This window comes from Alosa sapidissima, chromosome 3 (genome assembly GCF_018492685.1).
Source record: "Alosa sapidissima isolate fAloSap1 chromosome 3, fAloSap1.pri, whole genome shotgun sequence".
Taxonomy (NCBI): Eukaryota; Metazoa; Chordata; class Actinopteri; order Clupeiformes; family Clupeidae; genus Alosa; species Alosa sapidissima.
The window spans coordinates 17,045,470-17,072,410 of record NC_055959.1 but is presented as its reverse complement, the minus strand read 5'-3'; the positions used below and the strand labels follow the sequence as shown (position 1 = coordinate 17,072,410).

General features: G+C 45.3%; 1 protein-coding gene across 1 annotated transcript in view; it reads left to right on the top strand.

Annotated features, from left to right (window-relative positions):
- slc1a9 (solute carrier family 1 member 9) overlaps window positions 1-26,413 on the top strand; it is a 33,946-nt gene extending 7,533 nt beyond the window's left edge. The window contains exons 2-11 of the mRNA XM_042086565.1: window positions 4,977-5,123; window positions 7,327-7,479; window positions 7,783-8,039; window positions 16,574-16,679; window positions 17,025-17,151; window positions 19,719-19,952; window positions 20,780-20,974; window positions 23,551-23,685; window positions 23,936-24,389; window positions 25,150-26,413. Coding sequence (XP_041942499.1) covers window positions 4,982-5,123; window positions 7,327-7,479; window positions 7,783-8,039; window positions 16,574-16,679; window positions 17,025-17,151; window positions 19,719-19,952; window positions 20,780-20,974; window positions 23,551-23,685; window positions 23,936-24,389; window positions 25,150-25,353 — 2,007 coding nt within the window. The 5' untranslated portion in view covers window positions 4,977-4,981 and the 3' untranslated portion in view covers window positions 25,354-26,413. The remainder of the gene's footprint in view (window positions 1-4,976; window positions 5,124-7,326; window positions 7,480-7,782; window positions 8,040-16,573; window positions 16,680-17,024; window positions 17,152-19,718; window positions 19,953-20,779; window positions 20,975-23,550; window positions 23,686-23,935; window positions 24,390-25,149) is intronic.
- Window positions 26,414-26,941: the final 528 nt, after the last annotated feature.

Below are 26,941 nucleotides of genomic sequence, written 5' to 3'. Positions count from 1 at the left end.
ACTCTAGTGCATGCTGAAAAGGCGATAGGCGAAAAGGGGATACATTTTTTTTTTTTATCATTTAAAAAGTACTGTTGAATGCTGCCCTTGACTTAAAACTTTTAAGATCTGGTGTCCGTACACTGTCGTGGCTAAGGATCCTTTTGCCAGGATTGATTACAAATAAACAGACAGCCGAGCACAGTCAAATTCCACCTGTATGTTGTACAGAGACAGTCACACACAGCATGAGCAGTATGAGGATCTGTGCAGAAGGTTCAGCGGGTGTATCCAACATATTTATTACCTCTTGATGTCTACATCTGCTCACTAACAACTATGTTTGGGTGTCATCCAAATAGTTTTCCTTGGAATGCCATAAAACCTCCCCCCTCCCACACACAAATCTCCAGGGCTTTGTCACTGCACTGTCAAACAGTTGCCCACTACTTTGCTTGCCGTGGTAACACCAGGCTAAAGTTTTGTCCTTCCACTTTGCCTCTCAGCAGCTGTCAACTTTCCAATGGGATTTTGCAGAGGCCTGTCACACCTATCATTCTCTCTTCTGACTGGCCAGCACCAGTGAAAGACTGCAACACTGCTTTTTTTTGCATGTAACAAAACAGATGTTGGGCCAACATCAGTTCAAAAGACAATCACCCTCTTACAACTAGATGTACTGCAAAGTGGTGCAAAATATGACCACCGCTCAGTCCTGCACGTTCATTCCACAAAAATAAATCACACTTGTCAATTTGTCTCCATCTCCTACTTCATGCCCTACTCTTGCAACTTTTGTGTAGGAGTGTGTGCATGTGTGCGTTTGCTTTTGTGTATATGTGTGCTTCTCTGTGTGTGAGTTTGTGTGTGGGGGTAATGGGGTATGTGTGCGTGTGTCTGCTTGCCTGCATGTGTGTGTGTGTATGTGTTATCTCTGTGTGTGTGTGCGTGTATGTTTGCTTGTGAGTGTGTGTGGGGGGGGTAATGGGGTGTGTGTGTGTGTGTGTGTGCCTACTTGCCTGCATGTATTTTTATGTGTGTGCGGGTGGGTGTGTTTGTGCACGCATGCGTAAATGTGTTTGTGTTCATGTGTGTGTGTGTGTGCGTGTGCGATGCCTGTGTGTGTGCGTGTGTTTGAGTCTGTACATGTGCCGTGCGTGTGATTCTGTGCATGCATGCCTGTGTGTGTGCTTAAACGTGTATGTGTTTATGTGTGTGTGTGTGTGTGAGTGTGTGCGTACCTGTGTGTGTGAGTGTGTGTATACCTGTTTGTGTGTGTGTGCATTTGTGTGTGTGTGTGTGTTTATGTGTGTGTGTGTGTGTGCCTGCATCTTTATGTGTATGTTTGCGTGTGTACATGAGTGTTAGTGTGTGTGTGCATGCGTAGTGTATAGTCACTAAATGTACACATATATTAATTTATTGTATGGTCCCCCATGAACGGAATTCCACGAAACTTGGTATGCATTCAGAGGGTGTCATAATGATTATACACTTCAAATTCCGTGCAGTTTTGAACCTGTCAGCCAAAGATATCTGCGATTACAATGCTCATTTTTGCTTGTCTCATTTTTGCTTTTTCATTTTTAACTAGGTGGTGCTATACATCAAATGAATGGATATGGGATGGGTTGACATGGCCCCTGGAGGCCAACATACAAATAAAATGGTCATCCTAGGCCCTAGGGTTCTCAAGATATTCACAGAAAACTGTGTCCGGCTATCTACAGGCCAGTTGGTGTACAGTCACTAAATGTACACATAAATACATTTATTGTCTGGCCCCCCATGAACGGAATTCCACGAAACGTGGCATGTATTCAGAGGGTGTCATAATGATCCTACACCTCCAATTTTGTGCAGTTTTGACCATGTCAGCCAGAGATACCTGCGATTACACCTCATTTTTGCTTTTTCATTTTTAACTAGGTGGCGCTATACATCAAATGAGTAGTTATGGGATGGTTTGACATGGCCCCTTACAACCAACATACAAAAAAAACAAAAATTGGTCCTCCTTCTCAAGATATTCACAGAAAACTGTATCCGCCCTAGTCCGGCGGGGGGTGACAGATCAAAACTAAAAACAATGGTTGCGTGTCATCCTTGTGGGGCTACATGCCCACCAAGTTTTGTGTACCCAAGTCTTTCAGTGTCCCGGGAATCCTTGACAGAAAATTACTGAAGGAAAGAAAAAATCCGGAAGAAAGAAAACTCTGACTAAACCTATATGACATGTTCATAATAAGATGATTCATTTAGTGTGGCTATATGGTTCTGGTCCTCCTTTTTGGTACGCACAATAAAATGTCTGAGGTGTACTCCTTAAATAACTAAAGTTCATTGTTAGATTGGAAACACAGGGAGTGTCCTCTGCATCTGTGAGCAGTTAACCAACACTAAGAACGTCTTTGTATATTCATTGTTTTTAGACGTCACACTCTGTGACCTGTGAATTAATATGAATGGCACTCTTGTTGGTTTCTCTATTGCAGATGACTGAATTCCCAAATCATTTGAGAACACACAGGATTAGTAGGCCTACAATCAGTTGTGCCTTATGCTGCAGGCAGATTGCAGGGACTGTGCTGTGCAATAGATCTATTTAATTGGGAAAATGTATTATGCAGAGAATGAGAGCTGTTGGGACAGCATATTATATTAACTGTCTGTCTTTGTCCATCATACGCTTCCTCTCTCTCTCTTTCCCTTTATCTCTGATGTTAAATTCACAGGAGATTATATCTCTGCAAGTGAGACTTGGCAAGTGGTCCCCTCCCCCCTCTTCCTAAAAAAAAAAAAAAACACATTTTGGCACAAGCTACCAATCCGTCTTTATGTCTGAGCTGCAACTGTTGTTTGAGTTTAAATCTGTGATGAGCTCAGCCAGATGAACACAGCAGAAAGGGAGAGAGAGAGAGAGAGAGAGAGAGAGCGATGAAAACGGGGTGAAAGTGCGAAATTCGTTCATCTGAGGAGTGATAAGAAAAGAGGGGTGGGGAACCAGGGAAAGAGACAGCTCCTATGAGAACCTTTAGGGTGGTGAGTATCTGCTTTTATGATTGAGTCCTTGGGGGTGTTTCAGTGGAAAATATAATATGCTGCAGTCGGTGCTGAAAAAGATACCGTGCCCCTGGTGGTAGGCTGCCAAACTCATGTGGTTTGAAAATACATCAAGGCCGGCTCTCCCATTTGGCAAATTCCATGAGAACTGTCCAGGATGTGATTGTATCACCAAATTGCCAGCTGTATCAAATTAGACAGTTCATATAACACATTCTGGTACTGCATGCTATGTCCTGACTACTATTTTGCAAATCTTAATTTAATCCTCTTTATTTAAGTGTACAGGGAGAGACCTTGGTGCACAAGGTCATTGTCTACTACCACACTAATGGTTTATAGCCTAACTTGCATCTGCTAGTGCAATATTGTTGATTTCAGGTTTAAACTGATTTGGTCATGTCTTTTGTGTGTGGGCTTCTATCCCAAGGAGAATCTTGGAGATGAGTTCATGCAGTTTTGCAAAACTCTTAAGTGCTCTCTTCCTGTGTTAGATTACGAGTCTTATGATCTTGCATATGGCTTCCATAACTCATGTATGATGTATGATGTTTGGTACCTCCTGTCAGAGCTCAGACTTCGCAAAAGAGAGATGAATCTCACATTCAGTCTGTCCCATTTTGAGACTTTCATTTCAGAATTACATATTTTTAATCTTAGTGTTGGTCGGGACTGTGCCCAGATCAGGGTAATTGTGTCCTGCAGATGTGAAACGTGTCAGCAGGTCATTTAAAGTGACAGCTGCCCTTGATATAACCTAAAATAAATATTACATTTTAGTGTTGAAAGAAGTTGGGACAAAGCTGTTAGCCCTTATAAAAACACACATGAGTCATGAGTCAATCTTACTCATATGATATTTTTGAAATACATTTTAATGTCATGTGAAAGTTGATAAAAAGAGTTGATAAAAAAAGTTGCTAAAATAATTTGTAAATAAATTTGTGTTAAATAGCTTGCTTGAGGCTCATTCAAAGCCATCACCAGAACATCTTTCTTATTTGGTCTACTGCAAGTTTCTTATTTGGACTATTGCAAATAACACATCTGTAACTGTATCTGTATTTTTGATTATGGGTGCAGTGTTTCATTTATATAATTATCTTATGGCTGTCAAATCTCCCATTTACAGTTTCTGTAAAAATAAAGGTTAATCTGAATTTTTTGGTTGAGGAAACAAAATAAGCAACGACTTGCCTATACCTGAACATTATAATAAGTCCTACAATAAAAAGTAAAGTTAGTGAGTGGGATTTAGCAGACACTCTTATCCAAGGCAACAGGGACAGATTTGGGTAAGGAACCCAGACCAACCGTTTCTCAGGTGATGATGCTACTGCTGCCACCACCACACCTCTGGCCATTGGTCTCAGTGGCAGTGCGAGGGCAGCTCTTATTTGTTTTGGTGATTCATGGAACGACTTCATGAATGCATTCATATTTAGTCTCACAAATTTGCCAATAAGCTTCACAGAAAGATCTGAACACAGAAAAGGCTTGAGATGTCTCAAAACACTCTTATGGAGCTTATGGAGGTCATTCAGTCATGTCTAACCTGCTTGGCTTCTGTGTAAACACAGAAATACTGAGCTCAACTCTGGCTCATCAGTATCATCCTCACTGAGCATGTGGCAACAGGCCATGACAACCTAGATCTGGAGTTTGCCCGGAAAGATTTTGGTAGCAAGATTTACGTACAGTATGTAGGCCTACATTCATCATATTACATTACTGAAACTATTAGTGAGCATGTTTTAGCTTGAACTCTTCAAATCCGTTGATTGCACCTTCCTAAGACAGCATCTCCCACTCTTCATTTCCAAACCAGTTATTGATCAGTTGTGTTTGTTTAGTGAGAAGTCAGTATTTTGTGTTTTCATGACTTTTTTAAATGACCCCTCCCTCCTCTTTGTGTGTGTGTGTGGTGTATCCAGGCAGGATGACGAATCATCAGCCAGTGAAGGACACCATGGAGTGTGAGGATGGGGGGGAATCGGCGCCTAAAGCTGGCCTAATGCAGCAATACTGTGGCTGGATGACCCGCTCACCTGACCATCTCCTACTGCTTCTCACCGTCCTCGGTATGGACAGCGTTTGTGTACATTTGTGTGCATGTATCCATTTGCAGTGCCAGTGTGTCAGCGTCGCTTGTAATCTGCATCTTCCGTTATATTTATCCACATTTGAACATTACTTCATACATTTAAAACGTTTGGAAAGCTGAGGATGTAGTAAGTGTAGACTGTGGACATCTGAAAAAAAATAACATCCCCTTAAGTCTATCTCACGTGTCCAGTGGGGGTGTACGACGAAGAGTCGTCCGAGGATAGTGCCAGATTGGATATTTACTCTAAGTCTCTCTCCCTTCCCTTCTTTGAGAGATAGAGCTGCTGGTGGTGACATAATGCTTTGGGTTTTTTTCTATGAGGCGCTTTAATCTTTCCTGCTCTCCCTCTCGTCTCATCACCCTCTCTGGCTGCTTGCTTGTGTCTCTCACCCAACTCAGCAAACCATTACTGGCTGCAATGCCTCCTCTCTCAAGCCCACTGTATTGGCATTTTTTCATTTTGTTTTCTTTTGCTATTCTAAATGGACTTCCTCATGCTTCCAAAGATGGTTATAGTTATGGTTATTGTTATGGTTTGCTTAAAATTTTGCAGATGTTTTACAACATTAGAGTTGTAAAGGTTAACATCAAAAGCAAAAAAAACAATGGGTGATAGGCAGGGGCGCAGGAGATATTTTAAAAGTGAGGGGGACCAAATTGTGAACACAAACCCATAGTGAGATCAGATTTCCAGATATCAGATCGCAACCTCTGGCCCACTTTCGACCATCATATTTTAAACTTGCCAGAATATTGAGATAATACCATTGATTGTTTTAAAAATATTTTTAGATAAAAATGGTGAAAACTGTGAGATGAGCACCACCATATAACACCAGATCTGCCCTCTGACCAGCTTCTTGCTATGTGCAATTCTACTTTTATTTATTTATTTTTTTAGATTTATTTCACACTACTTGGGCCAATGGTAGAACTGGTCACTACGTGGGCCAATAGAAAAAAGCAACATGGTATGTTGATATTTTATGAAGCCATGAATTATTCATCATGCCTATGATCTAAACATAGACTACATGATTTAATAGCCTAGTTAGGCCTACTTACATTGTCTGGTATAAACCAAATCAACTCTCCACTGTGTGTTTGCAGTTAATATTTATGCAACGTTAGAACTTAACAAGTGTTGGCTTAACAAGTTACCAGTCCAGAACACACAGAAAATTGCAACAGAAAGTTGCCTTTATAATCAACTATTTGTTCCAACAGCATTTAAACAAAGCATTTATAAAATTAAAAAAAAAAATACATAAGAAGTAAAATAAAATACTGTTACTGTAGTAACTGTATCACATTATCCCAAGTTTCAAAGAGCTCCCCACGTCTGTGACAGGCAGGCGTGACACCGCTAAATTCTCAGCTTGTTTATACCCCACACTGAACGCATAAGGACGCTAGGCCCATCACTCTGGGGTGTGGTAGCCTACTCTCTGGGATTTATGCACCAAAGTAACTGAAGTATCCAATTTGTGTCTTGAAATTATGTTTGAAATAAATGTCTTAGAACAAAACGTTGATAGACTTGTACTCTAACTATAGGCTAGTGAAAATGAGTTGATAGTAGGCTAGTTGAGTTTGTTATCTATAAACATAACAGCTAATGTCATGTTGAGCAGGAGGAGTTGAGCACTAGGCTAGGCCTACCATAAATCTCCAAATTATGCCCGGGATTGATTCTATTTATAGCAGGACAAATTAAGGCAGGTTCCCATATACAAGACGGGGTAACAATTGCCTACCATACCTAATTAATACCATAATTGCCATCAGTCCACTAGAAGACATTGTTTCGATTTAATATTTTCTTAATATTTCTTAATATTTTATTATATGTTGTATTGTTGGATTAATAGCCTACGGTTGGCAAAGAAAAGTCGTATTCCTACCATGGGTCTCCAACACACTAAATCTAGCCTTTGACCAGTTCCGTGAACGGTTTGAACTCTGTTTGAATGTAATTGGCAGGTTTCAGTAACTAGTATCCAGCCCAACATTTACTGTATTCTGTCCTGACTCATTAATGAAGTCAGTAGTCTCAGTTTCTTAGGCATTTTTCCTCAGGTAAAACATTTCATCTTTCACAGTGGGCAACTTATGCCACAGCAATTGCCCAATCTTCTAGCGTGAGGGTTAATGGCATCCCGGTCTGTGATCTGCAGGTGTAATAGCAGGCTCATTGTGTGGCATGATGCTCCGGTATGTGCCCGATTTGGACCCCAACACGCTAATGCTGGTGTCCTTCCCCGGAGACATCCTGATGAGGATGCTGAAGATGCTCATCCTCCCCCTCATCATATCCAGTCTCATCACAGGTCAGACGTCCACTGCACACACAACACCAGTGATGCCTTTGTAAACAAACACACCCACTGTGTTTACAAAAAACACTCACTATGCTCAATAATTTAGCTACATCTGTAGAACTTCAAGCAAGTTGGCAAGTTGTGCGAACATCTATAAATCCACAGATTCTGCCCATAGATTCTGCTAAATTAAATATATTTGCCTGAAGTCAATACCAACACTAGAAAAACATCTATACCTTGATGTAAACAGAATTAAAAACATATTCCGCACAACACTCAATAAGTTAAGTACTTTTTTATATCTGTCAGGTTTGGCGGGTTTAGATGCCCGTTCCAGTGGCAGGATGGGAACAAGGGCCATGGTCTACTACATGTCCACTACTGTAATCGCTGCCATCCTGGGGGTTATCTTAGTCCTGGGTATTCACCCGGGTAACCCTAAGCTCCGGAATGAACCCACAACCGTTTCGGCTCCCAAGAACCAGGAAGTCAACAGTCTGGATGCCTTCCTGGACCTCATCCGCAATCTCTTCCCTGAGAACCTGGTGCAGGCTTGCTTCCAGCAGGTGATCCATTGATTATGTGTTTAGATTGCTGCCACTATGATTTCACTATCCAATATTGTTACTGACACTCTCCGATATGCTAAAAATGAAATTCAGTTGCAGTTGTCAGTTAGTTTCACTGCATAGCGTTATATCCATAAATGCTGATCGGTTAGCATTTTGGTGTATTTAAAATGTTGAGACAGCTGGCTGAATATGCTAATATATAGTATTAAATAGTTTGGTAACACTTTACTTGACGGGTGAGTTCATAACACATTCATAGCAGCTGTCATAAACTGCACATAAAGCATTCATGAGTGTTTCATGAGGCATGACTCAACATTCATACCAAACCTTTCATGAATAGACATAACGACGACAACTTGTCAAAATAAAAGTCCAACAATCACAAAGCAGCATTGCCGTTTTTCTCTCCAGCCTTTGTAAATATTTAATGAATACAAGTTATGATACTATACAAATTGTGTATTTGTGAGTATTCGTAATCCTAGCCTACATTCAGCTGACCCGTATTTTTGTAACCAGAATGTCACGGTTCAGACAGACGACCAGAGGACCACAATTGCGTCACACCAGAAAGTTTATTAAACTTAAGGGAAAAGGGAAGTAGGGAGTGAGTGAAGGCTCCAGGGGTTACTGGGAATAACAGGGATACAGGGGTTCCGTCCAATGTGCTGTGTCTGTGTCCCACCCAGTGGCAGCGATGCGTCCTATGACGCCGGTGGTGGGTGGTCCGGAAGTCCTGGGGGGGGAACACAGACACAACAGGGCGGATGAAACAAGGCAGAAGTACAGTTCAAGGGAAATCCAAATTCGTAGTAGCAAGGCAGAAAGCAGGTCTGGTTTTCTGGGGCAGAAGAGTATCCAAGATTCAGGCAGGTCCGGGGTCACAAAACAAGAGTGAGCCAGAAGCGCGAGCAAACAGGTTCCGGGTGTGAGCTTTGCAGACGATCTGACAAAGGAGAGCTGAAAGACAGGGCTTTAAATACTGGGAGAGGTTAGTGGGTAATGCAGCGCAGCTGGCAGAGTAATTAGAGCAGAGCAGAGCAGGGACAGGTGGAGCTAGTTAGGCTGAGTAGAGAGAGTGGTGAGCAGAGTGGAAGATAATGGAAACCAATTAAGGTGGTAACCCGGTGGAGTGAGAGGGCTCATGACAGAACCCCCCCCCCAAGGGACGGCCCCAGAAGTCCCAAGAGCAACACCACGCCGGGCGGGAGGAGGGGAGCCGGAGGAGGGCTAGAACTCCTCCGAACGGTCCGAGTGAACGTCCTCATCCTCGGAGGAAGCCGGAGGGTCGTGGTCGGGAGATGGGACAGGTCCCGAGACAGGGTCAGGCACAGGACAGGAAGCCGAGCGGGCAGGACGGTCAGGGACCCCTCTGGGGCGGCCCCTACGGATTGCAGGTTGATCAGGATGCCGTTGGTGGAAGGCGGTGATGAGAGTCCGATCCACAATCCGACTAGCCGGGACCCAGGTCCTTTCCTCAGGTCCATAGCCCTCCCAGTCAATGAGGTACTGGAGACCCCTACCCCTCCGTCTGGACCGAAGCAGGCGGCGGACGGTGTAAACCAGACCACCATCGACGAGCCGTGGAGGAGGAGGAGAAGGCGCAGCAGGGACCAGCGGACTCTCATGAATGGGCTTAATCTTAGACACATGGAAAGTGGGGTGCACCCTCATGGAATTAGGCAGTTGGAGCCGGACAGCAGTTGGGCTAATCACTCTTACAATAGGGAATGGGCCAAGGAACCGAGGTGCCAGCTTTTGCGACTCCACCCTGAGTGGCAGGTTCTTCGATGACAACCACACCCTTTGACCAACATGGTAGGTGGGAGCAGGAATTCTCCGACGGTTGGCCCCGGTAGTGTAGCTGGCAACGGATCTGAGGAGTGTGGCTCGGGCTTGTGACCAGGTGCGGCGACATCGACGGGCAAAAGCAAGTGCAGATGGGCAAGTAACCTCCCCTTCCTGGCTGGCAAATAGAGGAGGCTGGTATCCATAAACACATTGGAAGGGGGACATACCGATGGCAGAGCAGGTCAGAGAATTGTGTGCGTACTCCACCCATGTCAATTGCTGCGACCAGGAGTGGGGGTTGCGTGAGGTCATGCATCGCAGTGCCTTCTCGAGCTCCTGATTTGCCCGCTCTGACTGCCCATTGGATTGGGGATGGAATCCGGAAGTCAGACTGACTGTGGCTCCCAGCAGGTGACAGAACTCCTTCCAAAAGGCGGAGGAGAATTGTGGGCCACGGTCAGAAACTACATCCCTTGGCAGTCCGTGGATCCGGAAGACGTGTTCCAGGACCACCTGGGCGGTCTCCTTGGCGGTTGGGAGCTTGGGGAGGGGAACGAAGTGTGCCATCTTGCTGAATCGGTCAACTATGGTCAGAATGACGGTCATGCCACTTGAAGGGGGCAGCCCCGTGACAAAGTCAAGGGCGATGTGAGACCAGGGACGTCTGGGCACAGGCAGGGGCTGCAGCAATCCGGCTGGGGGCTGGCAGGACGACTTGTGTTGGTTGCAGATGGGGCAGGCTTGGACGAATTCCCGTACATCCCTTCTCAGAGAGGGCCACCAGAACCTCTGGGCGAGCAGGTTGTAAGTGCGGGTGGAGCCAGGGTGACAAGCTAGGCGGGAGTCATGTCCCCACTGAATGACCTGGGACCTCAGGTTTTCGGGGACAAACAGGCGGTCAGCTGGGCAAGCGCTGGGACCTGGCTGGTTACGGAGAGCTTCCAGCACCTGTTCCTCAACAGCCCAGGTCAGAGCTGCTACGATGCAGGGACTTGGCAGAATCGACACAGGATCCTTGGAGGGGGTGTCATCCTTCTGGAATTGACGGGAGAGGGCGTCTGGCTTGGTGTTGCGTGATCCAGGCCGGTATGACAGAGTGAAATTAAACCTGGTGAAGAACAGGGCCCAGCGGGACTGCCTGGAGTTCAACCGTTTGGCCGTGCGGATGTACTCCAAGTTCTTATGATCGGTCCAAACGAGAAATGGAATGGTGGACCCCTCCAGCCAGTGACGCCACTCCTCCAAGGCAAGCTTCACAGCCAGCAGCTCTCGGTTCCCTATGTCGTAATTGCACTCAGAGGGGGACAACCGACGTGAGAAAAAGGCACAGGGATGTAGCTTCCTATCCTCCGCAGCCCACTGAGAAATCACAGCACCAACTCCCACATCCGAGGCGTCCACCTCCACAATGAATTGCCGGTCCACATCAGGCATCTGGAGGATGGGAGCGGAGGTGAACCTTACCTTGAGGGTACTGAAGGCTTTGTCGGCTGCTGGGGTCCAGGTGAAGGGTTGCTTGGTGCTGGTTAGAGCAGTGAGAGGGGCAGCAATGGTACTGTAGTTCCGGATAAACTTTCTATAGAAGTTAGCAAACCCCAGAAACTGTTGCAGCTTCTTTCTGTTCTCCGGAACTGGCCATGAAGTGACTGCTGATATTTTGGCAGGATCCATTTGGATACTTCCCTCTGCCACTATGTACCCCAGGAAGGCCACTGTCTTGACGTGAAACTCACATTTCTCTGCCTTGGCGTAGAGGGAATTCTCCAGGAGACGATGAAGGACTTGCTGGACATGGCGGGTGTGTTCAGACAGGTTTCTGGAGTAGATTAAGATGTCATCCAGGTAAACGAAGACAAACTTGTTTAACATGTCCCGCAGCACATCATTCACTAGAGCCTGGAACACAGCAGGAGCATTGGTGAGGCCAAAAGGCATAACCAGATACTCGTAGTGGCCTGTTGGTGTATTGAATGCGGTTTTCCATTCATCTCCCTCCCGGATCCGCACTAGGTGGTAAGCGTTTCTGAGATCCAACTTGGTAAAAACAGTGGCTCCCTGGAGCAACTCAAAGGCAGAGGTGAGCAGAGGCAGAGGGTAACGGTTTTTCACTGTGATGTCGTTGAGTCCCCTGTAGTCGATGCAGGGGCGAAGAGATCCGTCCTTCTTCCCCACAAAGAAGAAGCCAGCACCAGCAGGAGATGAAGATGGACGGATTAATCCTGCGGACAGAGAGTCGTTGATGTAGTCCTCCATGGACTTTCTTTCAGGAGCAGACAACGAATAAAGACGGCCCTTTGGAGGGGCTGTTCCAGGGAGGAGGTCGATGGCACAGTCGTACGGTCGGTGAGGGGGCAGAGATGTGGCTCTTGCTTTGTTAAACACTTCTCTGAGACCATGGTAGCATTCTGGGACATTGGAGAGGTCAGGAGCGGAGTTAGTGGGTACTGGCCGAGGGGGTAGTGCGGCAGCAAGCAGGCAGGTTCGGTGGCAGTCCTCCCCCCACTCCCTGATCACCCCGGTCACCCAGTTGAGCTGAGGGTTGTGCCGGCGGAGCCATGGGTAACCCAGGATGAGGGGTTGGCCTGGAGAGGGGAGCAGGTGAAACTGGATAGTTTCTTGATGGTTTCCGGACAGACCCATCGAGACCGGGGCTGTGACATGAGTGACCGATCCGAGTAAGTGTCCGTCCAGTGCCCGGGCAGGAATAGGAGGTGTCAAACGGTGGTTCTCCAGTCCCAGTTGGCGTGCCAGTTTGATGTCCATTATGTTGGCTTCGGCGCCAGAATCCACCAGAGCAGCCAGGGTGTGAGTTGAGTCAGAGAGGCGGAGGTGAACTTGCAGCAGGGGTTTGCGGTCGGAGGACTGGATGGTCATTGAGCTCAACCGGACTCCCCCTATGCCCGGTGAGCTTCGGCTTTTAAAAGGGCAGGTTACCACACGATGTCCATCACCTCCACAATAGAGGCAGAGGTTTGAGGTGAAGCGGCGCTGGCGCTCTGCAGGAGTGAGAGAGGCTCGCCCAATCTCCATGGGCTCAGACTGGTCAAGCTGACTTGGGTGAGTGGCAGTAGATGACAGGAGCCCCGTCGGATCTCTCCGAATGCCGGTAGTTGGTGGACCTTGGCGCCCCCTCTCACGACGACGGGTCTGTATCCTTCTGTCGATCCGGACAGTCAGTGCGATGGCTTCATCAAGAGTGGAAGGCAGTTCATGGGAGACCAACTCGTCCTTGATATAGTCGGCCAAGCTATGGAAGAACGCGTCCACCAACGATGGTGTGTTCCAAGAACTTCGTCTTGCCAGGGTTCGGAAGTCGATGGAATGGTCTGCGACTGTACGTCTGCCTTGTCGAATACTGAACAGTTCACGAGACGCCTCTGCGGTTGGTGAATCCAGGTCAAACACCTTCAGCATCTCCTCAGCAAACAGGTTGAAGGTTGCACATGCGGGGGTTTGACGTTCGAACTCTGCTGTTCCCCAGAGTCGAGCTCGGCCCGTCAGGTGAGTGATGGCATACCCAACTTTAGCCCCTTCAGTGGCGAAGGTCCTTGGCTGCAAGGAGAACTGAAGTCGGCAGCTAGTCAGGAATGGCCGGACCTGGGTTGAATCGCCGTTGAACCGCTCGGGGTCTCCAATCTTGGGTTCCGGAGCAGCGGCTGCAATGACCGGGGCAGGTAACTCGGGGGCAGGGCTGGTGGGCGGAGTGGCTGGGGTAAGGTTGGGGAGGAGTTGGATGATCATGGCGAGTTGCTGCTGGTGCTGCTGGAACTGCTGATGCTGTTGGTGGCCGACCTGAAGCAGGGAGGTGATGTCGCCGCTCATGCGGGCTAGCCCTCTCTCAGTGTGTTCCAGGCGTTGCATGGCGGTGGGTTGCTCAGGTTCGTCGGTTTCCATGTCGGGGGAAGTGTGCGCTGAGTCCATGAGGGTCAGATCGTACTGTCACGGTTCAGACAGACGACCAGAGGACCACAATTGCGTCACACCAGAAAGTTTATTAAACTTAAGGGAAAAGGGAAGTAGGGAGTGAGTGAAGGCTCCAGGGGTTACTGGGAATAACAGGGATACAGGGGTTCCGTCCAATGTGCTGTGTCTGTGTCCCACCCAGTGGCAGCGATGCGTCCTATGACGCCGGTGGTGGGTGGTCCGGAAGTCCTGGGGGGGGAACACAGACACAACAGGGCGGATGAAACAAGGCAGAAGTACAGTTCAAGGGAAATCCAAATTCGTAGTAGCAAGGCAGAAAGCAGGTCTGGTTTTCTGGGGCAGAAGAGTATCCAAGATTCAGGCAGGTCCGGGGTCACAAAACAAGAGTGAGCCAGAAGCGCGAGCAAACAGGTTCCGGGTGTGAGCTTTGCAGACGATCTGACAAAGGAGAGCTGAAAGACAGGGCTTTAAATACTGGGAGAGGTTAGTGGGTAATGCAGCGCAGCTGGCAGAGTAATTAGAGCAGAGCAGAGCAGGGACAGGTGGAGCTAGTTAGGCTGAGTAGAGAGAGTGGTGAGCAGAGTGGAAGATAATGGAAACCAATTAAGGTGGTAACCCGGTGGAGTGAGAGGGCTCATGACACAGAAACGGTTGGACATTCCAAAGATAAGAAATCATCTGCAAAGGATAGGCCTACATCATAATACAAATACATTTTTATGAAACAAAAATTATTTGCTTGACCATGTTCTGTCTTTTTGGCACTGGAGTATAACCTGACAATAGCCAGATGAATTTCGCTCCGCCTAGCTCCACTCATCCATCTGGAACCGATCCATTGAAGTGTTGCTTCAGAAGGCTGGGCCTAATCAAAAAATGCTTGCATATGATTGAATAAGCCACTTGTCCGTCATCTATTGACGTGCTACTTCAACCACTCACATCGAAGCCAACCCGTGACGCTGATAAAAGTCTCACAGTCGCTTCTACGCTATGTCACATCTATGAAACTCCCGCCCTGCGTCCTGATTGGCTGAACCATAAAGTCGGTTGCAGAAATCACTCTCAATGGAAGAGGTCCCAGATGGATGTGAGTGAAGCTAGGCGGAGCTAAGCGGAACGACATTCATCTGGCTATTGTCAGGTTAACTGGAGTAGCCCATTGACTCAGATGTGACATGATCAGGTAAAAGGTTTGAATCAAAAACGGCAATGCTGCTTTGCGATTGTTGGACTTTTATTTTGACAAGTTGTCGTCATTCTGTCTTCCACATTCATGAAAGTTTTGGTATGAATGTTGAGTCATGTTTCATGAAACAGTCATGAATGCTTTATGTGCAGTTTATGACAGCTGCTATGAATGAGTTATGAACTCACCCGTCAAGTAAAGTGTTACCAATAGTTTTAATTGTATTGGAAATGGTGATACCTTGCTTGAAACATATTATTACTGATCTTTTTGGTAGGTCAGCAAGTTGTATATACCCTTGTATATATTTGAGAGACAGAATGTTTATTGTAAGCAGACAGAACGGCAAACCTAAGTAATTGCTCTCCCCCCCCCCCCCCAATCTGACCCCAGACATAAATGTATATTCTGTCATTATCATAGACTGTATAAAATAGGTCATTATATCTAACCGTAAGTGTTCTAGACCTATGATCATTGTCTTGGCTTCACTTTGCAACGTTGTGCTGTGCTGTGCATGGAGCAGAGCTGTCAATATCTCTGCTGTAACATCCAGAATAAAGACACTATTATTTCGCAAGCCAGCCTCAAGTTTTACCTGCTCTAACTACATTGGATCAACTCGGTGTCTCCATTTGGAATTAAGGAGACGGTTTTTAATAGCATTCTTCAACCTTTAGTCATTGTTACTGTACTGTGGCACTTATTGTATTGGTATTATGGTGTGGTGGTGTTTGGATTAGGGACAAGGGATTCAATATTAAAGTGGATTTCTCAAGATATGGATAAGGACAAAGGGGTCAATAAACCCATCTATGTGGCACGTTACGTAATGTTTGTTTGGCTCTTACAAATCAGCTGAGGCCTTTATTGTGAGCAACAGCTCAAGTTCAAGCATTACCATTAAGCAGACAAAAAAGAGCCATGGACTCCGTGGGAGGTAAAGTGATGACTTGATACACTCAGTGGGAGTTGGTTTGACTTTGTGTGTGTGTGTGTGTGTGTGTGTGTGTGTGTGTTTTTGTTGAGGATCATGTGACTGCTGGCTTCTGTGCCCTGGGCAGAAGGCATAGCCAGTCTTGTGGGGCATCTCCTGATAAACCCCAGTGAGCTGGTCATTTATAAAGCATGGCCTAATCCAGCACTCAATCAGTAGACAGCGCGGATGCAGCCTTGTCCTGGATGCAACCAAACCCTTCTCACTCGAGCCCAGTCTCTGCATATGATACAGAAATAATACATAAGTAGCTACACATGTAGATCTGCATGTAATAGTCTGCGTGCTTTGTGACTGGGTAAGTATGCAGGCTTGTGTCTCTAAATGTGTGTGTGTGTGTGTGGCTGTGTGAGCGTGTGCGTGTTAGGGTATGCGTGTGTGGGAACATAAGACTGAGTGAGGGTCAGACCTTCTGTTGGCAGTAATCTCTTTATATCTGTGTTGGTTTAGCGTGGCAGCTGTCTTGAAGGTCTGTACTGGGGCTATTCTGTAAAGATTTGCCCAAGGATGATATGCAAGAAATATCAGTGATTACGTGAATTCTCGCTTTTTTTTTTATGTATCACACATTTTAATCCATCTGTATATCTATCTATTTCTCCACCATTTTGTCTGCCCCTCCAGGTCCAGACCGTGCTGAAGAGAGTTGCTGTTCCTGTCCAGAATCAAACAGAACCTATCTTTGTCAACAAGAAGAAACTAGAGTTCAAATGGGGAATGAATGTACTAGGTAAGGGTTCAATGGAATTCAGTTCCTTTTTTCAACTCACATCTATTGTTTATTTCATTATTCTCTCTGAAAAGCACTTTACACTCACTGCTTGGAACGTGTTATATAAATAAAATGTAGTGGACTATGTGTGTAATGACAGAGCCTTTGTTTATAAAGCGCAAGAACAGAAATAAGTACACCCACAGCAGATAAAATAAGTCAGCATGAAGAAAGCCAGGAATGTGCATGCTGGTTCATAGCCTTCTCTCACACAACATAACACAACAGTGCACATCTCTGTAGGCTTGAAGGAAATCGGGGTAAAAGGAACATTAATTTCACTATTTGTATGTGCTACCCTAGGTTTGATTGGGTTCTTCATAACATTTGGAATATGCATGGGGAAAATGGGAGAGAGGGGGAAGCTCATGGCCGAATTCTTCAACATCCTGAATGAGATCATCATGAAGATGGTCTCCATGATCATGTGGTCAGTATCTGTGAGTGAGAGAGTCAGTGGCTGAATCTCAATGTCCTCCCTATAAGACTTAACTGACATTGGTTGATAAGTGATTTAAGAGGCTGTAAGGGTTCAAAATGCTAATAACAGGAATGGGACGTGTTGTAAACAAGTTTCTGATTCTATTTTATGGCAGTTGTTTACTGATGTTTACCAATCTCCCTTTGGGTAACCCCGTGTTTCACATCACAACACTATGAATTGTTGGTAATTTCCTGCATAGATGCCGACTTACGGAAAGGGCAGAGAAAGGGTGCAAGCGAACCCTCATGCATTTCAGTGTTAATGGGAACAGCTTTAAGCCTTCACAAAGTTAGCAGGAATGCGCATCAAAGTCTGTGAGTCCGTGAGGGTGGACATTGAGATTCAACCAGTGAAACAGTGTGTTTGTATGCAAGTGCCTGCACACATGTGGGTGTTTCCATATAACTATAAATCTCCTTATGAAATGTAAGACTGAGGACTTTGAGAAAGTATGTGAGTCAAGCAAAGGGAATAGAGTAATTCATTCTGGGGAAAAATATACAAAGTCACAGTGGCAGAGAGCCAGAGGAACTGACGTAAGGAGAAGTTGAGCAGAGGAGTCAAGAAAGGGCAAGTGATTCTATGAAATGAAGAAGTACAAGCGATGCAGATGGGTGTAAAATGTGATGGGTTGGAGGGGGTGGGGGAGAAGGTGGAATGGACCTTCGCACTATGGAATGGCACACTTACTTCGATGGAAATATTTTCCACAGCGTGCGCCTGTTTTATTTCCCTGCTGTTGCTCTCAACCCCCCCACTCCTGAGAGAAAGCCTAACTGTCACACTGACTGTCCAGTCAGCACAATTCCCATGAACTCTGTACTTGTTTCCGACAGTTAATCATCACACTGGTACCATAGAGCTCACATACCAGCACACCAAATGCATCCATTTCTGCAACCTAGACAGTGTGAATATTCCCTAAAAGGGCACACATCCTCTTCGATTGTGAAATAACGTGCAAATTATGTATTTCCGGCAAACGTTTAAAAATATTCATTCTTTTGTGTAGTTGCAAAGTCTGAGGACAGAGAACAAAGAGGACAAGATAACATGCACATCGATCTCTGTTCCTCGAGGTCACCAAGTACTGTCGCTGCAGCCAAAAGCTAGAGTTGCCATGCAGTTACAGTGCTATACTCTGGGGGCATGTTCATGACTCCCGTTCAAAAGTCCCCGTGTTCATGACTCCCCGTGTTCATGACTCCCGTTCAAAAGTCCCCGTGTTCATGACTCCCATTCATAAGTCCCCGTGTTCATGAGTCCCCGTGTTCATGACTCCCGTTCATAAGTCCCCGTGTTCATGAGTCCCCGTGTTTATGACTCCCGTTCATAAGTCCCCGTGTTCACGAGTCCCCGTGTTCATGACTCCCGTTCATAAGTCCCCGTGTTCATGAGTCCCCGTGTTTATAACTCCCGTTCATAAGTCCCCGTGTTCATGAGTCCACGTGTTCATAACTCCCGTTCATAAGTCCCCGTGTTCATGACTCCCGTTCATAAGTCCCTGTGTTCATGACTCCCTGTGTTCATGACTCCCGTTCATAAGTCCTTGTGTTCATGAGTCCCTGTGTTCATAACTCCCGTTCATAAGTCCCCGTGTTCATGACTCCCCGTGTTCATGCCCCCAGAATGTAGCAATGTAGCTGCCTGCAGTTCTAGCTGTTGGCTGCAGCAACTCAAGCTAGATAAAACCGAATTTTTTCTTTTTTAACGTACCGACAGTACTTGGTGACCTCGAAAAACAGAGACCTATGTAAAAATCGCTGGAATTCTCCGTAAAGGAGCCGTTTGTAGGATTGTTACCGAATATTCTGTAGGCCAAAATCAAAACACTGGTGAACATTCTCAAGACTACCTAGACGCGGTACACCTCTTCTGGGTTGCCAGATGTAATGAAGACTTAGCTAACGTTAGTTGACCTGCAGCTGCTTTAACGCTTCTCCAACCATGACCCAGCTACACATTACGGAAACAGTGAAAACAAAAATACTCTAACCAACGTAACATTTAGCTGAAGTTGTCGATGCAGATGAAGTTTAGCCTAGCCTACTTGTTGTGGAGAAATATGGCCAGCTCTGCATCAGACTTGATATTCTTTGTTTGACTTAATTGGTTTCTTGTTTTAATTTTGGAAATTTGCTTGCCTCATAGGCTACTCGTCCATGACTACAACTGACAGCTGTTAACAGTTGGCCTTTGCTAATCTGGCAACCCAAATAGGAAAACGCACCAGCCCATTATTAATATGCTATTCTAGAATTAAATCGTTCAAAACATAAACGAAAATTCCAAGAGATTCCGCCCCGCAACTAATTTTTTTACGGGTTTTACGGGTTATAGTAATGTTGTCAAATGAGCCATTACTTCAATTCATCGTGTTTCCTTACTCTCTGAAGACATATGGTGATATATTTTGGAATGGCTACAATTTATTTTCCGTTAGTTCCTACAGTACATACTGGTCCTTTAAGGCAAGGGCCAAAGGTCTATTGTTGCTTTTCTTCTCTTCTCAGGTACTCCCCTGTGGGTATTGCCTCCCTCATCTGTGGGAAGATTGCAGCTATTGGAGACTTGGAGGTGGTTGCTAGGCAGTTGGGCATGTACATGGTAACAGTCATGGTTGGCCTTACCATCCATGGTGGTATAATTTTGCCCTTCATCTTCTTTGGGGTAACCAGGAAGAACCCTTTCCACTTCTACTCAGGAATCTTCCAGGCGTGGATAACAGCCTTAGGAACTGCCAGCAGGTACTGAACTCTATTCTTTACAGTCTATGCTGTGGACATAGTAGTTCTCTATGTGTTTTGGTGTCCACTTTCTCCATTGCCCTTCCTCTTCTGTACCCCACATCAACTTCGACAGACGTTCCCTTCCTTCTGCCCATCCCCTATTATTCGCAGTCACACTGAAGTACCCAGCAATGAGGCACACAGGCTACTAGTCCACCAGATTTTTAAACCAACTGTCATGTTGGCACGTTGCTGTGGATTTACAGAATAAATATAATCCTATCTGGGTTTTTTTCTATAATGGCATTATGACCTGATCTTACCTTGGACCTGATCCAGTCTCATACATACTGGGTCCCTCATTGAGTATTTTGTACATTTTCTGTTAGCCTGGGTTTTCCCATGCTGCCTTACGCGCGCACGATTTTATTCACGCTGCTAGGCAGCCTGGATTCCATGGAGCAAATGTTCGCCTCAGTTAGGGGACCTGAAGCGAAAAGGGAGGGCAGCAAGACGATGACGACACACCGAAGCCGTTATGAGCTACGTACAGACGCATTTGATAGACATTCGTAGCGCCCAATAAATGGCTCTGGGCATTCGTAAACCACGTTTCAAATACGAGAAAATGAATGTCTAGTTCCCAGACCCCATCGTTAGCCAGGCTAATTTTCTGTGGTATTTATGAACCAAGTTGTCATAATCTACTTAAGCTTACTGTCATTTTTCCTTTTATACCTCTCTTATCCATTGTATATTACGCTCTCTCTGTTTATGTGTCACTCTCTCTTTCTCTCTCACTCGGTCTTTCTCTCTCTTTCTCTCTTGCTGCCTCACTCATTCAGCGCTGGGACACTGCCAGTCACATTCCGATGCCTGGAAGAGAACCTGAAAATTGACAAGCGCGTGACCCGCTTTGTGCTACCCATCGGTGCCACCATAAACATGGATGGCACTGCTCTCTATGAGGCTGTGGCAGCCATCTTTATTGCCCAGATGAATGACATCGATCTAGACGCAGGGCAGATTGCAACAGTGAGGTAAGGCCCTGCACGTCAAAGCCTTTAATGGGATTCATTTTCTGGCAGTTTTGTAAATTCATAGAATGGAGAAGGCCCTCCTATTGTGTTTTTGTTGTTGTTGTTAAAATAGGTAAAACTTTTAATCTAGAAAGTTCCTCTGTTTGTCTCTTTGTTTGATATGTATGTATTTGTACACCCCCAATCCCTTCCCCACTATACAACACTGCTCAAAAAATTAAGGGAACACTGTTTCATAGGAGTATAGCATCAAGTCAATCAAACTTGTGGGATAATGAACTGTCCAGTTATGTAACAAAGGTGGTTAATCAGTTTCACCTGCTTTGGTGTCAGCGAAATTAACAGCAAAACAGTAATGGTTTTACAGGTGGTGGCAACTCAGTCTCCAATATCTGCTCCTTTGTGCAAGAACTCTACCACACTGTCAGAAACAGGCTTCATGAGGGTGGCCCATAGGCACGATCCTCTAAAGGGACCTGTGCTCACTGCCCAGCACCACAGAGCTCAATTGGCATTTGCCATAGAGATCAAAATGGGCAGGTCCGCCACTGGCGCCCTATGCTTTTCACAGATGAGAGCAGGGTCACCCTGAGTTCATGTGCCAAACATGAAAGGGTCTGGAGATGTCTTGGAGAATGCTATGCTTCCTGCTACGTCTTTCAGCATGACGGGTTTGGTGGTGGGTCAGTGATGTTCTGGGGAGGCATATCCTTGGAGGGACGCACAGACCTCTATGGGCAAGACAACCGCACTCTCACTGTTTTTACAGTAGGCATCAGGATTACATTTTCAGACCCATTGTTTGACTTTGTACTGGTGCAGTAGGCCCTGGCTTTCTCCTGTTGCACAACAATGGCCGGCCACATGTGGCAAGGCAGTTCCTGGAGGATGAAGGCATTGATACCATTGACTGTCCCTACACACTCCCCTGACTTCCAATAGAATACCTCTGGGACATAATGTTTTGGTCCATCCAACACCACCAGGTTGCACCACAGATTGTCCAGGAGCTCACTGATGGCCATGGCCACATCTGGGAGCAGATCCACCATAACACCATCAGCCATGTCATTAAGAGCATGCTCCGTCATCAAGCATGTGGGGGCCATATGAGCTACGAAAATCTAGGCCAAATTGACTAGCCTACTGCATCATTTTTTCACTTTGATTTTTTGGGGGTCTTTGAATTCAGCCCTCTGTAGGTTGATAATTTTAATTTCCAAAAAACAGTGTAGCATCCTTTTGTTCCTAACACATCCTAACACTTACCCAGTCCATATCAGTATAGATATCCAGCATGATGTTTTTTTCCCATTGAGATATGATGTGTTTTCAAAGTGATCCTTACATTTCTTTGGGCAGTGTATATAGATGGCAGTGGCAGATTGACTTTGTATTAGAAAAATATGCCAAATTTGCATCAACTGTCAAATTTAAACAATTTCACTAAACACCACACTTCCAACTCTACAGTAAACACATACAAACACACACTCACTCTCTCTCTCTTTCTCTCTCACACACACACAATCTATTACAGATTAAGTCATACTAGTTGCAAGACTTCTATTTACTTCAAATGATAAACAGATTTCTGAGTCATAGCATGCTTATTTCTTCAACCCTCTTTTAAGGGGGAAATGTTCACTTGGGAAGTGTATCTTTGGTTTGTCAACTTTACTCATGGGTTTTGTACTAGAGGACTCCTATTTTCAGAAGATACTTTAGCTTGGTAACTGCCTCTCTGTTGTTTTAGTGTTTTAAGTCCTGCTGTTTCTGAGGGTAGATGTATGTACAGTATGACACACTTCTTTTTCACAGTTTAGGTGGACATAGTTTTACTCTCTTAACTTACACCGATTGCGGCTTGAGTTATATTTCATTCTCTCTCTTCCAGTCTACAAACAAAATGTGTGATTAAAAAAGACTTCAGGGAAGAAATATGGACTATGCCAGAAATATGCACATCAAACCTAGCCTGGAAGCCAGCCTGAATTTAACCCTGCCAACATTTGAGGTTGGGAAATTCGGTATAGACTAGACCTCTATGCCTGTATGAGAGCTTTGCCCACCAATCAAATCATTTGGATGGGCTTTATACGATGATGGACAGATTAGCAACAGTGCCTAGTTATTCACATCCTGAGCGCACTTTGGTTGATTTTGTTTACAACAAAAAGGCTGACGCTAGAGAAGCTAGATGTTTAGATTTCGCTATCACATATGGCTGTTCTTCCTACAGGATTCACACATTTCATTGCTTTGATGGGTTAGGTCTATCTATAGGTCTATGTGTGCAGACTAGGCATTTTCCCCCTGTATTGGTTGAAACACGTCCCATTATCACATCTCAGTGGCGCAGTACCAGACTCAAATTCACAGCCAATAGTAAGTCACCAGTGACTAAATCAGTGGACTGCAACAAAATCATTTACTATTTGCCTGTCTGTTTTATCTCCACTCCTTCCTCCTTTTCTCACCATTCTATGCTCTTTTTCTCTTACTTCATCATGACTCCATCCTCTTTCCCCAAATTTGAAAACCTCTCCTTTCCTTTTTCTTTCTTTGCATCCCAGTATGACAGCAACATTGGCCAGTGTTGGAGCAGCTAGCATACCCAGTGCTGGCCTTGTGACCATGCTGCTGATCTTGACCGCTGTTGGCCTCCCCACCCAAGACATCAGCCTTCTCATTGCTGTGGACTGGCTACTGTAAGTGCATCAAGCACAATACCACACATGCTGTATATGCACACCTCCTCTATAAATGATTGTTACAGAATTGTTTCTCTGTAAGAGACAGAATTGTTTCTCTGTAAGATATATTATTACAGCAACTGGTTTACACAGATTTGATATCTGCATTATGTTTATGCACTATCAGACATACATTGATTTTATGTTTATGCACTATCAGACATACATTGATTGAGTAAAATGATGTCTATTTCATTTGGCTCAGGGACCGCATGCGCACTTCCATCAATGTGGTAGGTGACTCCTTTGGAGCAGGCATTGTGGACTACCTCTCTCATGCTGAGCTGGCGGAATATGACGCAGAGGCCCTTGCTGCTCTTGAGGGGGAAGAGGAGGAGGAGTTCATTCCACCTCCGCCCCTCCTGACCGAGATAGACCTGATGGAACCACTGAAGCCTCCCGAACTGCCACCACGCTCCCCCCGTCCACCCAAACTGAACCACACAACCTCGCACTCGCTGGCCCAGTCCCATTCCGTGACGCACTCGCCTCTGTCGGTGCGCTCGCCCTCCCCGCGCTCGCCATCGCCGCGGCCCGTCCGCTCATCATCGCCACGCTCGGTCCAGTCCCACTCACCCAGGCCTTTCCGCACCCACTCTCCACGTCTGCTGCGACGCACTGAGCCTGGGTACACCGCCCTACCTACTCATGAAAACCAGGTAAGGGTATGAAGTGACATTATGTTTTCTTCAGGGTATGAGTAGGGTAGGTTGTTTTTGTCCGTCTTTGTTTTCATCTGAATGGCTACCACTATCTGTCCTTACTGACAATTAATTAACTTGAGATGGCTGCACCATGTTGGGGAAGGGTGACTGAGAAAAAAGCTTGTGCACTCTTGATAACCGGAATCGGGGTTAAAGTAGTTAACATGTAACAGGGGACATTTTCTTTATTGAGGCACAAAATAAATCTCTTACCTAGATACTTAGGGTTATCTTTCACATACTGTACATCTATTTTTTCCTGTTCATTTTGTGCTTCTCATTCATGAAAAAAAGCAATTGGGGGCAAAGTCATTTTTCAACCAAACTAAACAGGAGTGGAAAGAGTCTCTAAGATTTCAAACATCTGTGAATCAAATATTTTGGGAATAGGAACATTTGTTGACATTTGGGCCTCAAGTTATTCTTTCCTCTAATGATTCTGAGTTGTGTCTGGTTACTCAGGTTGCTGTTTTTTTAAGCCTCTTTGGAGTTTTTTGAAGTTATGCCTCAATTTCTAAGTAGGTCTGTGGGGTATTTTGGGGGCTACATTGTTTTCTTTGCTGCCTTAAAAGTATTTGGTTAGTTTGCTAATTTTATTATGTATTCTTTGTGATCTTCTTACCATTTATTTAATATGGCTTTTAGCCTTGTAGTCTAACTGTTTGTAACTGAATTGCATCCCATCTAAGCCTTCTCATCACTTTGGATTTCTCAGATTCCTACCCTCCCACGTGCCTATAGAGAGAGGGAGCGAGACCGAGAGAGGGAGCGACTGCGAGGAAGAGAGAGGGAGCGAGAAAGTGAGACTGAGGAGGACGAGGAGAGAGAGAGGGGACTTGACGAATGCAGTGACGGGGAGGAGAGTGACGACACTGCTTATGACCGGAGACACACCATCCCTCCATGTGACCTACCATGAGTCCGCCAACCCCTGGACCATCGCCGATGGCATCGTCACAACATTTTTACAGCATTTCCCCACACTTTACTGCACCCCTTCACCATTCCCAAGTGGTGGTCTTTTCAGGTAGATAATTGGACTGGGCAGAAACTGTTTTAGTTTCATGGGACGTGTGTTTTATTAGTGCTTTACAAGTGTAAAAACAAATTTTTGACAAATTACAAATGTAGCATAGTGACCATTGCCGTGACTCTGTGTCCCATGCAGTCACTGCTATTTTCATTTTACTGGATTCTGCTGTATCAAACCATTTTGTTTCCTCAATCACCCCTGTTATTGTTTTAATAAAATGCCCCCTAGTTGCAGTCTTCCCTGAAGTCTTATCTAGTCATAATGACAACTGATTGGGAAAACTCCCTGAACACCCAGAGGCCAGGTGCCTAAATCAGGTTAGACATTCCATTAACTTCAACGCACAATGTTGAGAGCATGCCATGGCACATAATAATCTGTTTTTCGTATGCCAGTATACACATGATTTGTAATTATGTATGTGATATAAAGTGTGATTGGCATGAGTATAGAGGAGAGTTCAGTTCAGGTTACTGACCTATTATAAGCATGTGCAACTGTCAAGCAACTGTCATCCATTTGATATTCTTTTCAGTCTCCTTATCAGTTCCTTATCCACCCTTTAAAGGAATGTTCCAGAGAAAAAACAACCTAGGGTCTATTCAGAGGCTAACAGGTTCAAAATGTTGTTTGAGAGCATAATGACATTTATAGGTGGAGTTTTGAGCATCGTTTGTCGTTTGCATTAACACCAAATTGGTAGGGGGTGTGATGATACACTCAGTCCATGAGACGATACACGATATTCAAGTTCAACAGCAAACAGGACTTTTCTGCACGTATCAACCCATGTAGGCTAGCCCAATAAACGCCTATGTAAATACACAAAACATTCTCATCAAAGCAGGGTAACTTCTTCAGACTTCAGACGAGTGCTGTCAAATCGATCGTATGCGGTTTGGTCATATAGTCTAGTGGTGTGGTGGTGAAGTGTCATCATGCTGCGTTCAAGAGCGTAGGGTAGGTCTACGTCCCGTAGTAGCCTAAATTTTAATTTCACGTCTGTAATGGTAAGAGATCGAACAGGGATAGATAATGAGCGGTTGTTTAAGATTAAATTACAATGCCAGACACCTTCAGATATCAGAGACCCCCTCAGATTTTTGACTTTGTTGCTTTCATGGGAGCCAGTCCTCACTCTATGGGAGCTTGGCTCCCTTGACTCATCATTTCACATACAAAAATATAAATAATGTCAGACAGCGAATTAGTAATTATTTAAACATGTACATAATATTTTTTAAAAATCTATCTCCTGCCAGCAGGGGGTGCTGCAGCACCCTCAGCACCCCCCTTCCCGCGCCCTTGCACACACGTGCTTTTTAATTTCACAGACTACAACCACCAAGTTGGAATCAAAGCACATCGATTCCCCTCTCACACCCTGCACACACTTAAAACAAATAAACAGGCATCTCAGTCTCACGCATGTATAGGCAAAACTGTATCAGACCGGTGTTGGTAAATCTTCCAT